The 16,011-nt window shown below is 43.9% G+C and overlaps 1 protein-coding gene across 2 annotated transcripts; it reads left to right on the forward strand.

Annotated features, from left to right (window-relative positions):
- Positions 1-211: 211 nt before the first annotated feature.
- LOC311137150 (B-cell lymphoma 6 protein homolog) lies at positions 212-12,903 on the forward strand. Of its 2 annotated transcripts, none has more exons than XM_084171502.1 (9): positions 212-262; positions 3,000-3,171; positions 7,363-7,584; positions 7,911-8,915; positions 9,309-9,490; positions 9,730-9,897; positions 10,120-10,250; positions 10,541-10,678; positions 11,426-12,903. In XM_084171502.1, exons 1-9 carry the CDS (start codon positions 232-234, stop codon positions 11,567-11,569), a joined length of 2,193 nt encoding a protein of 730 aa, XP_084027628.1. In that variant the 5' UTR covers positions 212-231; the 3' UTR covers positions 11,570-12,903. The 2 variants fall into 2 exon arrangements, with proteins under 2 accessions (XP_084027628.1, XP_084027629.1); XM_084171503.1 differs by having other exon boundaries at positions 225-262; positions 9,730-9,864.
- Positions 12,904-16,011: the final 3,108 nt, after the last annotated feature.

The raw sequence follows: 16,011 nt of genomic DNA on the forward strand, positions 1-16,011 counted from the left end.
TAGAAAAATAGTACAAAATGTGCAATAATTTAAGTTTGCTTTTGTAATACACTTGTTGCATTAACTCATGGTGTATAATACGCACGGAAATCTAAATCTCAGAAAGATGATTTCTCAGAAAGCATTAAAACCTGACTCTCCCCTGCCCTCGGAAAGTGGTATCGCCACAAGCTCAAATTCTGAGAATTGAGCTCTTCAGATTCTTAGAACTGGGGGTTCTTAGAAGTGGTGATGCAAGAAGTTTCTAGGAAAGCAATATCAGGTGATTTTTTAAAAAATTCGTTTTTTCCCGATGTAATTTGGCGCGAAGTTATGCTCTTCGTTGCAGGTGATGGTGTAGCGCTGGCTGTGTTTCTGAATGTGTTTTATCATGTAAACCTAAGTGATTTGAAGGTGTTTGGTGGACTGTTTTGAGCGCACCGTTCAGCGGGGTGACAGTACTCTTGACAGATCTGCTTCTATAATGTTCTGCTGTCTTCACGGCTCTCGGTTCGCCTTGTGTCGGTTTGACAGGAGAGGCTTTTTGTTACTGTACTGTGCTGATCACAAAACAGTAATGACATTACGTGGTTATTCTGTTAGACTTGACTAGTGTGCCTGTACTGCTAATAATGAACAAGGAGTTCAGTTTAACTAAATGCTGCCTTCTTAATTCTAAGCAAAACTTAGTTTAGATTTTTGTGTATTAATACTAATATCAGCGGTGTTGCACAGAAATTATTTCAGTGTTTATTATAACGTGATTCACATCGGCATAACTAAGTAACTTGCACGGTGTGTTGTGGCAGAGGGGCAGGGGTAGGTGTCAGTGGTGTTATGCTACAGTGTGTTGTGGCAGAGGGGCAGGGGTAGATGTATCAGTGGTGTTATGCTACAGTGTGTTGGGGAAGAGGGGCAGGGGTAGGTGTCAGTAGTGGTATACTACCTTGTTTTAGATATCCAGACAGTCTTGGAGGAAAATAATCAAATCGATCTGGTTGCACGAGATATGAATTGTCTTGTCTCGTCGTTATCACCCCATCCACCACACACACGCCTACCTCACGGAAATATAGTTCGGAGCTTTCCACAGCCTAGTTTACGTGCACAAGTTTGTACCTGCGTGCTATCTGTCTGGGGCCAGGGATGGTTGACTTTTGGCAACCTGACAGGAAAACTGTACAATGTCGCAGTTATAGTATTTCAATGATTAACAGATACAATGTTGCAGTAATTGAATGCTTAGAAGATACAATGTTGCCGCATTATAATTTATTTGTTTGCTAAGCTTCCACGCAAGAAGTCTGATTTTTAAAAAACAGTGTAGTTAAGTGTCCGAAAGTAGAAACTTTGGATCTCTTATTCATCTGTGAATTTGACTGAAAAGTGAATAACCGAAAATACATTTTGAGAATTGGAAAATATTAAAGCAATAGTCATAGGTGGGTTCCAGCCTATGTTGACCGTTGACAAAAAGCCTGTTTACTTGTATACATGATCTTTTTAAAATGTATTTCGGGTGGTGTCGAGTGGCAGCCTAAGACTTGGCACGGAGTCAGAGTGATACTACTTGTCCAATGTGTTTGCGTGTTATTGAACGGGCTGGTTCAACGTGCTATTCCACGTGAAGAAACTGTCCGTTTAAAAACATTTATTACATTGGGTTGGACGGACAAAATGAGGTAATACTAGTAAATTAGGCTACCCGTTAGAAAGCAGACTGTAGGATATTGAGGATATCTTGTGGTAGGAATTTAAAGTATCATATTTTAAAATTCATGGAGCAGTTTAATCTACCTTTTTGATTGCTTTAAAATATTTAAGTGTAGTTTTAATGTATTATTATTAATAATGATAATCAATCATTCAGACATCCTCTATCAGTGCACAGTAAAGTTAAATCTGCCAACTTTTGTCTGGAGCATTCACAAAAGTTTGACATGCTCAAAAAAAAGGTTGTCTCCATCCCAGATTATTTGTGATTTAAATGAAGTGGTACCGTTGTTTTATTAACGACATCGCGGGAAAATGTAACTCTTTGGAGTGTGGTGTTGGTTCGGATGGAAAATAATCAAGTTCGAATCCGATACAGAATGTTCAATACGTCAGAAGTGCCCCGATGACGTCACACACGATATCATTTAAAGACACTTTTTAAAGACACGTTTAAAGACACGTCGCCTTATAATTTGTCATAGCCCGTGTGTCAACCAGTCAGGTGTATTTTGATGTATGGTGTAGTATACTGTATTCTTGGGAAGAAGTAGCCTACACCTGGTGTTTTGCATTTCTCGACTATATCATGAACTGTTCTGTTTCCATGCTGAATGTGACAATGTTGCTATGTGACATTAAATTATGGGCTGCCACATAACCATAGGCTATGACTGTCTTTGTGACTGCCGAATGCAGGCCTATACTTTTTGAATAAGGGTTCAGGCTATCATTCATCCTCGATATTCATGTTTGAGTGCCAACAATAACGAAATCAAGTGTTCTCCCACTTTCTGAACAGAAAATGTTACTTGAAGGCTCCATACTTTATGCTGTTCAATGCCGCCGCCTACTGGCTGCAAACCTCTACTGCAATCACTGATATGGTGAGAAGCGATGAGTGCAATTTTCCTATATTAAAATAAGCACCATATTAAAAGAGCTCGATGCACTCAGCCTTCCTGCCATGGTTTCCCGTGTATATCTTAATGTGTCTCATTAAACTAGTGCCTTGGGACCAGGGCTCTCATACCCTGTAGATGTTTGCTCCAACCCCAGTTGTAACTAACCTGATTTTCATTTGATCAATCAGGTGCACTAGAATAGGGTTGGTGCAATAACCTACAGAAGGGTAGCTCTCCAGGAACAGGGATGGAGAGCCCTGCAGTTTGAACCATATTCCACCGGTTTTCACCTCCCAAAATACCAAGTATTTTATGAATAACCAGTATTGGAGCCGTATATAACCCTATTGTATGTATAAGCTCTGGCTCTGACCAGAGGAATTTATTTTTTCATTTTTCCAGAGCTCGACAAAATGGCTTGCACAGCAGACAGCTGCATCCAGTTCACGCGTCACGCCAGCGACGTGCTGCTGAACCTCAACCGGCTGCGTAGCCGGGACATTCTCACGGACGTGGCCATCCTGGTCAACAGACAGCAGTTCCGCGCTCACAAGACTGTCCTCATGGCCTGCAGGTGTGTTGACTCCAGGTTCTAGTATGGGGGTACCAGTCTGTTTGTGCCATCATGTCAGTCCTTGTCATGCCAAACAGATCTGGGACCACTTTTTTTTTTTTTTTTCCCCACTTACAGTCACGCTCTGAGCCCAGTTTGCATGTTGCTGTTCTGTACATGGCAATGATACTTTAAAGGCCCTTTCCTCCCTCTTGCACCCTCCTGCTCTCTTGCTGTCTCTCTCGATCTGTCTGTGTGTGTGTGTGTGTGTGTCGTCGTCCCCCCCCCCCCCCCAAGTGATCTGCCAAGTCGCAGTTAGTTTGTTACTGTTCTGGGCCCGGTTTCCCGATCGCGATTGTAATTTAGGCTTACTAGTGTTTAAAAAAAAAAAAATAAGATTCATCTTTCCAGCAACGGCCAAAGATGTTACGTGCGTTTCCCCAAAACACCACGCGGAGAGAACGTTCTCTAAGTGCGTCGTTGAGGCATGTTGATATTGGGAGGATCGACAGGAAGCATCTCGGATCAGAGTTCTCCCTTTCCAGTCTTACCTTAACATTAGAATTATTCCACAGCACTGACGACGGATCAGCTCCTAGATATTATCACCCGTGGCAAAAAATATTGAGGCTGCTTATTCTAATGCTTACCCTATAATAACCCTATAATAACCCTATAATAACCCTATAATAATGCACTAAATCAAGACTTGGCGCATATGAACACACACGCACTTATTTGCTGCTTCTACTTTATTTGACTAATTATTATCTATCCTGATTATCTATCCACTTTACCCTGCCTTCATGTACATATCTACCTCAAATACCTTATTATTATCTATCCTGATGCCTAGTCACTTTACCCTGCCTTCATGTACATATCTACCTCAAATACCTTATTATTATCTATCCTGATGCCTAGTCACTTTACCCTGCCTTCATGTACATATCTACCTCAAATACCTTATTATTATCTATCCTGATGCCTAGTCACTTTACCCTGCCTTCATGTACATATCTACCTCAAATACCTAGTACCTCTGCACATTGATCTGGTACTGGTACTCCCTGTACAGTGAGGGGAAAAAAGTATTTGATCCCCTGCTGATTTTGTACGTTTGCCCACTGACAAAGACATGATCAGTCTATAATTTTATTGGTAGGTTTATTTGAACAGTGAGAGACAGAATAACAACAAAAATACAGAAAAACGCATGTCAAAAATGTTATAAATTGATTTGCATTTTAATGAAGGAAATAAGTATTTGACCCCTCTGCAAAACATGACTTAGTACTTGGTGGCAAAACCCTTGTTGGCAATCACAGAGGTCAGACGTTTCTTGTAGTTGGCCACCAGGTTTGCACACATCTCAGGAGGGATTTTGTTCCACTCCTCTTTGCAGATCTTCTCCAAGTCATTAAGGTTTTGAGGCTGACGTTTGGCAACTCGAACCTTCAGCTCCCTCCACAGATTTTCTATGGGATTAAGGCTAGGCCACTCCAGGACCTTAATGTGCTTCTTCTTGAACCACTCCTTTGTTGCCTTGGCCGTGTGTTTTGGGTCATTGTCATGCTGGAATACCCATCCACGACCCATTTTCAATGCCCTGGCTGAGGGAAGGAGGTTCTCACCCAAGATTTGACGGTCCATCGTCCTTTTGATGCGGTGAAGTTGTCCTGTCCCCTTAGCAGAAAAACACCCCCAAAGCATAATGTTTCCACCTCCATGTTTGACGGTGGGGATGCTGTTCTTGGGGTCATAGGCAGCATTCCTCCTCCTCCAAACATGGCGAGTTGAGTTGATGCCAAAGAGCTCAATTTTGGTCTCATCTGACCACAACACTTTCACCCAGTTCTCCTCTGAATCATTCAGATGTTCATCGGCAAACTTCAGATGGGCCTGTATATGTGCTTTCTTGAGCAGGGGGACCTTGCGGGCGCTGCAGGATTTCAGTCCTTCACGGCGTAGTGTTTTACCAATTGTTTTCTTGGTGACTATGGTCCCAGCTGCCTTGAGATCATTGACAAGATCCTCCCGTGTAGTTCTGGGATGATTCCTCACCGTTCTCATGATCATTGCAACTCCACGAGGTGAGATCTTGCATGGAGCCCCAGGCCGAGGGAGATTGACAGTTATTTGGTGTTTCTTCCATTTGCGAATAATCGCACCAACTGTTGTCATCTTCTCACCAAGCTGCTTGGCGATGGTTTTGTAGCCCATTCCAGCCTTGTGTAGGTCTACAATCTTGTCCCTGACATCCTTGGAGAGCTCTTTGGTCTTGGCCATGGTGGAGAGTTTGGAATCTGATTGATTGCTTCTGTGGACAGGTGTCTTTTATACAGGTAACAAGCTGAGATTAGGAGCACTCCCTTTAAGGGTGTGCTCCTAATCTCAGCTCATTACCTGTATAAAAGACACCTTGGAGCCAGAAATCTTTCTGATTGAGAGGGGGTCAAATACTTATTTCCCTCATTAAAATTCAAATCAATTTATAACATTTTTGACATGTGTTTTTCTGGATTTTTTTTGTTCTTGTTTTGTTCTGTCTCTCACTGTTCAAATAAACCTACCATTAAAATTATAGACTGATCATTTCTTTGTCAGTGGGCAAACGTACAAAATCAGCAGGGGATCAAATACTTTTTTCACCGCATCAAAGGGACGATGGACGGGGCCATGTACCATCAAATCTTGGTTTGAGAACCTCCTTCCCTCAGCCAGGGCATTGAAAATGGGTCGTGGATGGGTGTTCCAGCATGACAATGACCCAAAACACACGGCCAAGGCAACAAAGGAGTGGCTCAAGAAGCACATTAAGGTCCTGGAGTGGCCTAGCCAGTCTCCAGACCTTAATCCCATAGAAAATCTGTGCAGGGAGCTGAAGGTTCGAGTTGCCAAACGTCAGCCTCAAAACCTTAATGACTTGGAGAAGATCTGCAAAGAGGAGTGGGACAAAATCCCTCCTGAGATGTGTGCAAACCTGGTGGCCAACTACAAGAAACGTCTGACCTCTGTGATTGCCAACAAGGGTTTTGCCACCAAGTACTAAGTCATGTTTTGCAGAGGGGGTCAAATACTTATTTCCCTCATTAAAATGCTAATCAATTTATAACATTTTTGACATGCGTTTTTCTGGATTTTTTTGTTGTTATTCTGTCTCTCACTGTTCAAATCAACCTACCATTAAAATTATAGACTGATCATGTCTTTGTCAGTGGGCAAACATACAAAATCAGCAGGGGATCAAATACTTTTTTTTCCCCCTCACTGTACATTTATATTTTCCCAATTGTATACTTCTCAAGCAGCTCCCTCATTCCACCACTTGTGCATACACATGGTCGTGGCTGTGTGTCAGTTTACATGCACACTCAAGCAAACGTTCACATTTTATTGATGATCTCACACATGGTTTACGCAAAGATTCCTTTTGTGAAGGCACTGTGGGTCTATGTGGTCTATACTGCATGTATGGCACTGTGGGTCTATGTGGTCTATACTGCATGTATGGCACTGTGGGTCTATGTGGTCTATACTGCATGTATCTGTTAATACAGTCACCTGGGGTTTCATTGGAAGCAGATGTTAAATAACAAGTGTTTTTCAAGAGCAACTTTTAGGTTTGGTTTTGGGGAAACTGCTCTGAGATCTAACAATGCTCCTACCAAGAGTCGAACGATGAATGAAGCCTTAAGATGCTTTTAGGAAACAGCTCTCTCTCTCCCTCTGTCCCCCCCCCTCTGTGTCTCTCTCTGACCTCTCGCTCTCTGTCCCCCCTCCTCTCGCTCTCTGACCCCTCTCGCTCTCTGACCCCTCTCTCACCCCCTCCTCCCTCTGTCCACTCTGTCCCCCCTCCTCTCGCTCTCTGTCCCCCTCGGTCTCTCCCTGTCCTCTCTCTGACCTCTCTCTCACCCCCTCCTCTCTCTGTCCCCCTCCTCTCGCTCTCTGTACCCCTCTGACTTTCTCTCTCTCTCTGTCCCCCCTCCTCTCGCTCTCTATCTCTCTCTCTCTCTCTCTCTCTCTCTCTCTCTCTGCCTCTCTCTCTCTCTCTGCCTCTCTCTCTCTCTCTCTCTCTCTCTGCTTTGATCACAGTTTGACTCTTGGCTCCGCTTTGAGCACAGTTTCCATGTTGCTGTTATGTACAGTACATGGTATTAAATCCTAGTCCTCTCTCTCCCCCCCCCCCTCCTTCTCTCTCTCTCTCTCCAGTGGGTTGTTCTACACTATATTTACTGACTCCCTGAAGTGTAACCTGAATGCCATCAGCCTGGACCCCAAGGTAGACCCGGAGGGTTTCGCCATCCTATTGGAATTCATGTACACCTCTAGACTAACGCTGAAGGAGAGTCTGATCATGGCGATCATGAACACAGCCATCTACCTACAGATGGACCACGTTGTAGACACCTGCCACAGATTCATCAAATCCAGGTACATGGACAGGGGAATGGATGTCAATTTTAATTGAAAGATTTTTTTTAAATTGAAAAGCGGGAAAAGTGTAGAGGAGGTAATCCTAAAGAAGAGGGTTTAAATGTGGTCTGGAGTCGGAGGACTAACCAGAACGCTAGAGTCCGGCACGATTTAAGAACCGTCTTCTTTGCAAATTACGACCTGTCAAGAGGCGCGCACAGCAACAATTAGAAAGTACGGAATGTAAACAAAATTAACAATTTATCACAAAGAAAGTGTTTATTCTGGTATCTAGTGTCTGCCGTGTTCAGGTTTTGTTGTCTCACTCTTCCTCCTCCTCACAGCGACCCTGGCCAGGCCAACAAGCTGCCAAGAGATGAGTTCTTGGTCAGCCCCTTGCTTTTACCTCAGGACGTCCATGCATACCGGCACCACGATGTGGTCGACAACCTGCCCGGTCGGGTCGGCCCCTTCAGAGACGGAAGGCCCTACGGCTCCAGCATGTTCAACGGGGTCAACTCCCCCAGCAACTACCACCTCTACGGCCAGTTCCCCGTCCAGGGGTTCCCTTTCCCTCTCTGCAAGCTGACAGACGCCAAAAACGCGTTCGCTGACTTCTCTAAAGGCGGGATCCACCACAAGCACTGTTCCCCCCCGGACACGAGCAGCGCCATGAAGGTCGAGTATAGCAGGGCGGTGAGCGGGGGCTCGGCCAGTATTCATCATACAGCTGCCAGGGAGGCAGTGGCCAGCTACGTGTCCTCCAGGGAGGAGGAGATAAGGAAGGAGATCCACGAGGGAGGGGTCAGCCAGGCTGGTGGGGTGGGAGGCTCCAGGAAGAGAGGGTTCGCTGGGGCGGCCCACGAGCAGCAGAAGGTGGTTCTGGGTAAGGAGCACGGTCCTCAGACAACAGAGGAAGACGTGAACCAGCAGCACTACCCTCTGGGGATCTCCTCAGCCGGACGGAAGGGCCTGATATGCAGCCCTCAGAGCCCGCTGAAATCTGACTGCCAGCCCAACTCCCCCACCGAGTCCAGCAGCAGTAAGAACGCTGGTCTGTCCCTCTCCCAGGCTGGCCGGTGTGGTGCCCAGCCCCCACAGGGCAGCCAGGACCCAAAGGCACGCAACTGGAAGAAGTACAAGTTCATCGTGCTCAATCAGAGCGCCACCAAGGAGGAGGATGTTGGGCTGCAGGAGCCGCGGCTCCGCTCCCCCCAGTGTCTGGGCCTGCCCCCCTACCCCCACCCCTCCGACTCGGCGCACCTGGACCCGCACGCCAACCCCAAGATCAGTGAGCACGGAGAGGACCTGCCGGTTCCACAGGCCTCCCGACTCAACAACATCAACAGGTGAGCCCTACAGTGTTACCGATCAATCGATCACAAATCCTGAGGTAAAACTAAAGCGGAACTGTGGGCAGTGTGTAGGACTTTACGGCGCATCTTTTTAAGATGCCTTTTGTTGCCTCTTTGCAAATCAATCAATCAAAAATACATGAAATGTAAAGGCAGTGAGATATCAATAAAGCTCTCCAGTTTAACTGTTTTTATTCATCAAACCCAATTCACAAGATTTAAGAGCAATATAACAGTGATAATTCAGACTACCCTAGTTAACGGCCTTCCACTGGGTCGCCTGCTTGTAGCGTCTCCTCCCCCCCCCCCATCCATCCCCAGTATCTTGCGGCTGTATTGTTGTTGTGGAGGAATGATGTCTGACACGCAGCCGTTTTGTGTCTCCAGATCTCTGGATGGATCACAGAGGAGCGCTGACAGCCACTCCTCTCTCTACATCGGCCACTTAAAGTGCACCTCCTGTGGCGCTCCTCCCCCGCAGCACTCTGAAGTGTGTCCCAACACCCCGGCCTCCCGTTTAGCGGAGGAGATGGCAGAGCTGCACTCGGAGTACTCCGACTCCAGCTGTGGTGAGCACAAGCTGCTTTTTTTAAACATAGGCTTGTGTTCCAAATGGTTCCCTATTTAGTGCACTACTTTTGACCAGAGCCCTATGTGCTATATAGAGAATATAAGGAAAGTAGTGCACTATATAGGGAATAGGGTGCCATTTGGGAAGCAGACATAAACAGTTAATGGACAGTCCAGCTGCTTATAAAATAGTCCTAATCCACGTGATAATTGATAACTTTTTTTTTTTGTCTAACAGAAAATGGTACGTTCTTTTGTAACGAATGCGACTCAAAGTTTGCGGAAGATGGAGCCCTGAAGCGCCACATGCTGCAGGTCCACAGTGATAAGCCATACAAGTGTGACCGCTGCCAGGCTGCTTTCCGCTACAAGGGTAACCTCGCCAGCCACAAGACCGTCCACACAGGTTCATACAGGCTTTCAAGACATCACTGTGAAAGACGTTGTTCTCAATAACTTTCCTGCAACTGGGATTCGTTTATTTGCTTGCAAGCCACAGATGAACATTTTGCCAGCTTGCTAAATCCATCACATAATGTTGATCAATGTGTCCCTGTCAAATAACCCAGAAGTAATTTCAGTAAAGTTTGGTAGCTAACGGTTTGGTCTATATTTTGTTGCGTTGCAGGAGAGAAGCCGTATCGCTGCAACATCTGCGGTGCTCAGTTCAACCGACCAGCTAACCTCAAGACCCATACTCGCATCCACTCAGGAGAAAAGCCATACAAATGTGAGACGTGCGGCGCTCGATTCGTGCAGGTGAGCTGAGCCTTCTCTGTCTTGTTTCAACAAGTTTACAGAAGGAATCAATGTAGCTATTGACTTTCTAGAACTGTCTTACTGCCTGAGTAATGCCGACTTATGCAGCACAGTGTGGGTACGACCTCCGACCCCCGACCCCCGACCCCACCGCCATGCTGCATATCCCTCGTTCTCATTTCATACTATTCCTGAAACTAAATCAAAAAAAAAAAAAAATGGCTTGGATAGATGCTGTGATCACTCGCCACCACCACACTGACCCAGTAGTCTCATGTTGTTGTCGTCAGGTTGCTCATCTCCGTGCCCATGTGTTGATCCACACCGGGGAGAAGCCATACCCGTGTGAGATCTGTGGAACTCGCTTCCGTCACCTGCAGACGCTGAAGAGTCACCTGCGCATACACACAGGAGAAAAGCCCTATCATGTAAGTACAACACCATAATACACACCCTATCATGGAAGTACAACACCATAATACACACCCTATCATGGAAGTACAACACCATAATACACACCCTATCATGTAAGTACAACACCATAATACACACCCTATCATGTAAGTACAACACCATAATACACACCCTATCATGTAAGTACAACACCATAATACACACCCTATCATGGAAGTACAACACCATAATACACACCCTATCATGGAAGTACAACACCATAATACACACCCTATCATGTAAGTACAACACCATAATACACACCCTATCATGTAAGTACAACACCATAATACACACCCTATCATGGAAGTACAACACCATAATACACACCCTATCATGGAAGTACAACACCATAATACACACCCTATCATGGAAGTACAACACCATAATACACACCCTATCATGGAAGTACAACACCATAATACACACCCTATCATGTAAGTACAACACCATAATACACACCCTATCATGGAAGTACAACACCATAATACACACCCTATCATGGAAGTACAACACCATAATACACACCCTATCATGTAAGTACACCAACTACACAATTGAATCAGTCAGTGTTGCATTGGTGTGTGTGTGTGTGTGTATGTGTATATATATATATATATATATATATATATATATATACTGAAATCCAGATGTGTCTGCTATTAAACCAGAAAGAATTCATGGACAGAAAACCGAGCCATTTTTTCCCCCTTATTTTTCAGTGCGAGAAATGCAACTTGCACTTTCGCCACAAGAGTCAGCTTCGATTGCACCTTAGACAGAAACACGGAGCGATTACCAACACCAAGATCCAGTACCGCATGTCCACTACAGAGCTGCCAACCGACCTGACCAAGGCATGCTGAACTGGATCAGGCAGATGGATCAACCGACCTGACCAAGGCATGCTGAACTGGATCAGGCAGATAGATCAACCGACCTGATCAAGGCATGCTGAACTGGATCAGGCAGATGGATCAACCGACCTGACCAAGGCATGCTGAACTGGATCAGGCCGATAGACCAACAGACAGGGAGGGGAGGGGGGGGGGGGGGGCAAATCTTAACCATGGCCAGTAACCAGTACCATAACCTGTGCCACACTGTGTTGTATCAGATGATGATCCTGGAATATGGCAGTGTATTGCCATTTCTAAACGGGTTTCCTCTAACATGTGAACGTAGAACCACCTATGGTATCTTGGTCACTTTTTATTGTTTTCTATATAAAAAAAACATATAGATATAATTGTGTTTGTTTATACCTTTTTGGAGATATATAAAAAAGCTTTTATTTTGTTGAGGAAAAAGGAATGTTACATAAAAAAAATTCAGTTAAGGATACAGTATTTTATATCAAATTACTTTTCTGAAAGTATTGACATTTCGATTCAAGGGTGGGAGTATATTTTAAGGTAAATGGTATTTCTGGCTGTATAGAGATCGAATTTTCTATACTTTTTCTATTTAGATGTTACACAATGTAGACTTGCCCCCTTTTTCATGTGAAAGGAAAACTTGTCTAAACATTTTTAAAATAATTTTTTTCTGAACTTCAAGAAATGACCGCTGCTCTAAGAAGTGGACAAAATTATGCATGATGAGGTGTACGTACGTTACTACTGTCGCCAATAGTTAACAATCAATGAAGCGGGCGACTGCATACGTAAATATTGTGACTTACTGTGTAATTAATTAGCTATATCCACTGGGTTGCCCTCTGCTGGCAGAGCCAATCTAGAACTAAATGTTAAAATATGCATTTCAAGGTACTGCTTTGGTATGACCAAGAAGATATTTTGCTTCAAAATGTATTTGTATAGATGTGATGTTTTTCGTTACGTGAAGGTTTCCAGTTGTCATTGTACTAGAAGCTAAAAGGTGTATAAGTGTCCAGATGTTTGTACTGTGTACTAAAGGTGCCTTTTCTATAGCGACTGAATTCCTTTCCATTCAGCCCAGTTCTGTTTATTAAAAGGTACAACTCAAGGACAGCACTAGTCCTAGTTTTTCTTGTGTGTGTGTATATATTTTTTAATACTTTTCACCTTACGACATGCAAATTCATCATTGCTCGAGCTGTAAATCTTCAGGACTTGTTTTGGGATTGGGCTTTTTTTTTTTTTAACTGCATTCAACTTATTGTACAATTCTAGATGTGTGAATGTAAAATTAAAGGTATTGGATTTCTATGTAATAATTCACGAGTGAATTGTATTTATTTAACAAGACTAGCATCCATCTCTAGAGGGGTGTAATCCTTTTGTTACCAGAAACCCATTTTATTTGTCATTACTATTCTCTAATGTGGGAGAGAATAATTATTTTACAAAGAAGCAGATAACAAGGCATCCTGTCAATCGCCAGACACATTACTTTGGGGGTTTTCACACCATCGTACCGTATGGAAACCACACCATGGAAACGTATTTCATGTGAAACCCCTTAGCTGCCAAGGTTTCATGTGTTGAATTGAAACGGAGACAAATATACTGAACAAAAATATAAACACAACATGCAACAATTACAGTTCAAAGAGTTACAGTTCATATGAGGAAATAGGTAAATTGAAATAAATTCATTAGGTCCTAATCTGTGGTTTCACATGACTGGGAATACAGATATGCATCTGGTCACAGATAACTTTTAAAAAATGGGCCTCAGGATTTCGTCCAGGTATCTCTGTGCATTCAAATTGCCATCGATAAAATGCAATTGTGTTCATTGTCTGTAACTTATGCCTGCCCATACCATAACTCCATCGCCACCATGGGGCACTCTGTTCACAACGTTGACATCAGCAAACTGCTCGCCTACACGACGCCATACACATGGTCTGCGGTTGTGAGGCCGTTTGGACGTACTGCCAAATTCTCTAAAATGACGTTGGAGGCGGCTTCTGGTAGAGAAATTAACATTAAATTATCTAGCAACAGCTCTGGTGGACATTCCTGCAGTCAGCATGCCAATTGCACGCTCCCTCAAAACTTGAGACATCTGTGGCATTGAGTTGTGTGACAAAACTGCACATTTTAGTGGCCTTTTATTGTCCCCAGCACAAGGTGCACCTGTATAATGATTATGCTGTTTAATCAGCTTCTTGATATGTTACACCTGTCAGGTGGATGGATTATCTTGGCAAAGTAGAAATACTCACTAACAGGGAGGTAAACACATTTGTGTGCATGGGACATACACTTTACATGTTGCACTTACAGTGAGGGAAAAAAGTATTTGATCCCCTGCTGATTTTGTACGTTTGCCCACTAACAAAGACATGATCCGTCTATAATTTTAATGGTAGGTTTATTTGAACAGTGAGAGAAAGAATAACAACAACAAATCCAGAAAAACGCATGTCAAAAATGTTATAAATTGATTTGCATTTTAATGAGGGAAATAAGTATTTAACCCCTCTGCAAAACATGACTTAGTACTTGGTGGCAAAACCCTTGTTGGCAATCACAGAGGTCAGACGTTTCTTGTAGTTGGCCACCAGGTTTGCACACATCTCAGGAGGGATTTTGTTCCACTCCTCTTTGCAGATCTTCTCCAAGTCATTAAGGTTTTGAGGCTGACGTTTGGCAACTCGAACCTTCAGCTCCCTCCACAGATTTTCTATTGGATTAAGGTCTGGAGACTGGCTAGGCCACTCCAGGACCTTAATGTGCTTCTTCTTGAGCCACTCCTTTGTTGCCTTGGCCATGTGTTTTGGGTCATTGTCATGCTGGAATACCCATCCACAACCCATTTTCAATGCCCTGGCTGAGGGAAGGAGGTTCTCACCCAATATTTGACGGTACATGGCCCCGTCCATCGTCCCTTTGATGCGGTGAAGTTGTCCTGTCCCCTTAGCAGAAAAACACCGCCAAAGCATAATGTTTCCACCTCCATGTTTGACGGTGGGGATGCTGTTCTTGGGGTCATAGGCAGCATTCCTCCTCCTCCAAACACGGCGAGTTGAGTTGATGCCAAAGAGCTCGATTTTGGTCTCATCTGACCACAACACTTTCACCCAGTTCTCTGAATCATTCAGATGTTCATTGGCAAACTTCAGACGGTCCTGTATATGTGCTTTCTTGAGCGGGGGGGACCTTGCGGGCACTGCAGGATTTCAGTCCTTCACGGCGTAGTGTGTTACCAATTGTTTTATTAGTGACTATGGTCCCAGCTGCATTGAGATCATTGACAAGATCCTCCCGTGTAGTTCTGGGCTGATTCCTCACCATTCTCATGATCATTGCAACTCCACGAGGTGAGATCTTGCATGGAGCCCCAGGCCGAGGGAGATTGACAGTTCTTTTGTGTTTCTTCCATTTGCGAATAATCGCACCAACTGTTGTCACCTTCTCACCAAGCTGCTTAGCGATGGTCTTGTAGCCCATTCCAGCCTTGTGTAGGTCTACAATCTTGACCCTGACATCCTTGGAGAGCTCTTTGGTCTTGGCCATGGTGGAGAGTTTGGAATCTGATTGATTGATTGCTTCTGTAGACAGGTGTCTTTTATACAGTTAACAAACTGAGATTAGGAGCACTCCCTTTAAGAGTGTGCTCCTAATCTCAGCTCGTTACCTGTATAAAAGACACCTGGGAGCCAGAAATCTTTCTGATTGAGAGGGGGTCAAATACTTATTTCCCTCATTAAAATGCAAATCAATTTATAACATTTTTGACATGCGATTTTCTGGATTTTTTTGTTGTTATTCTGTCTCTCACTGTTCAAATAAACCTACCATTAAAATTATAGACTGATCATTTCTTTGTCAGTGGGCAAACGTACAAAATCAGCAGGGGATCAAATACTTTTTTCCCTCACTGTATGTTTATGTTCAGTATATAATGTAGTCCATAAACGTTTAACATAAGGTCAAATATCTGTGAGGGAACATTTTATGTTTATGTGTATCAGATCGTACACAGATCGTATGTTTGTTATCGTATGTTAAGCATAAATGCTGCTTTTCTAATAACCAACTCTGTTGGGTTCATGTGAGTGACTGATTGATTGTACACACTGATTGATTGTACATGGGAGGAATCCTCACTATCACTGTATAAGCAATTCGGCAATTCGCCCAGAACATTGCTCTGGGATCCAAGAGGAGTATCTCAGTTTCAAGGTCTCAGCTTTGAGAGAAGATCCTCGTCAGTCACATGCAGGAACCAACGTTAATAATGAATCATGTAAATCATGCTTATACAGTGGCTTGCGAAAGTATTCACCCCCCTTGGCATTTTTCCAATTTTGTTGCCTTACAACCTGGAATTAAAATTGATTTTTTTTGGGGGGTTGTATCATTTGATTTAC

This window comes from Coregonus lavaretus (genome assembly GCF_964263955.1).
Source record: "Coregonus lavaretus genome assembly, chromosome: 11".
NCBI lineage: Eukaryota > Metazoa > Chordata > Actinopteri > Salmoniformes > Salmonidae > Coregonus > Coregonus lavaretus.

What these genes read in the sequence shown, in the direction of transcription:
- LOC311137150 (XM_084171502.1), top strand. Translation starts at nt 232, where the DNA reads ATGCAAGAAGTTTCTAGGAAAGCAATATCAG. An exon ending in CGACTCAACAACATCAACAG is followed by an intron (nt 8,916 to 9,308) that starts GTGAGCCCTACA and finishes TTGTGTCTCCAG; the next exon opens with ATCTCTGGATGGATCACAGA. An exon ending in CCACAAGACCGTCCACACAG is followed by an intron (nt 9,898 to 10,119) that starts GTTCATACAGGC and finishes GTTGCGTTGCAG; the next exon opens with GAGAGAAGCCGTATCGCTGC.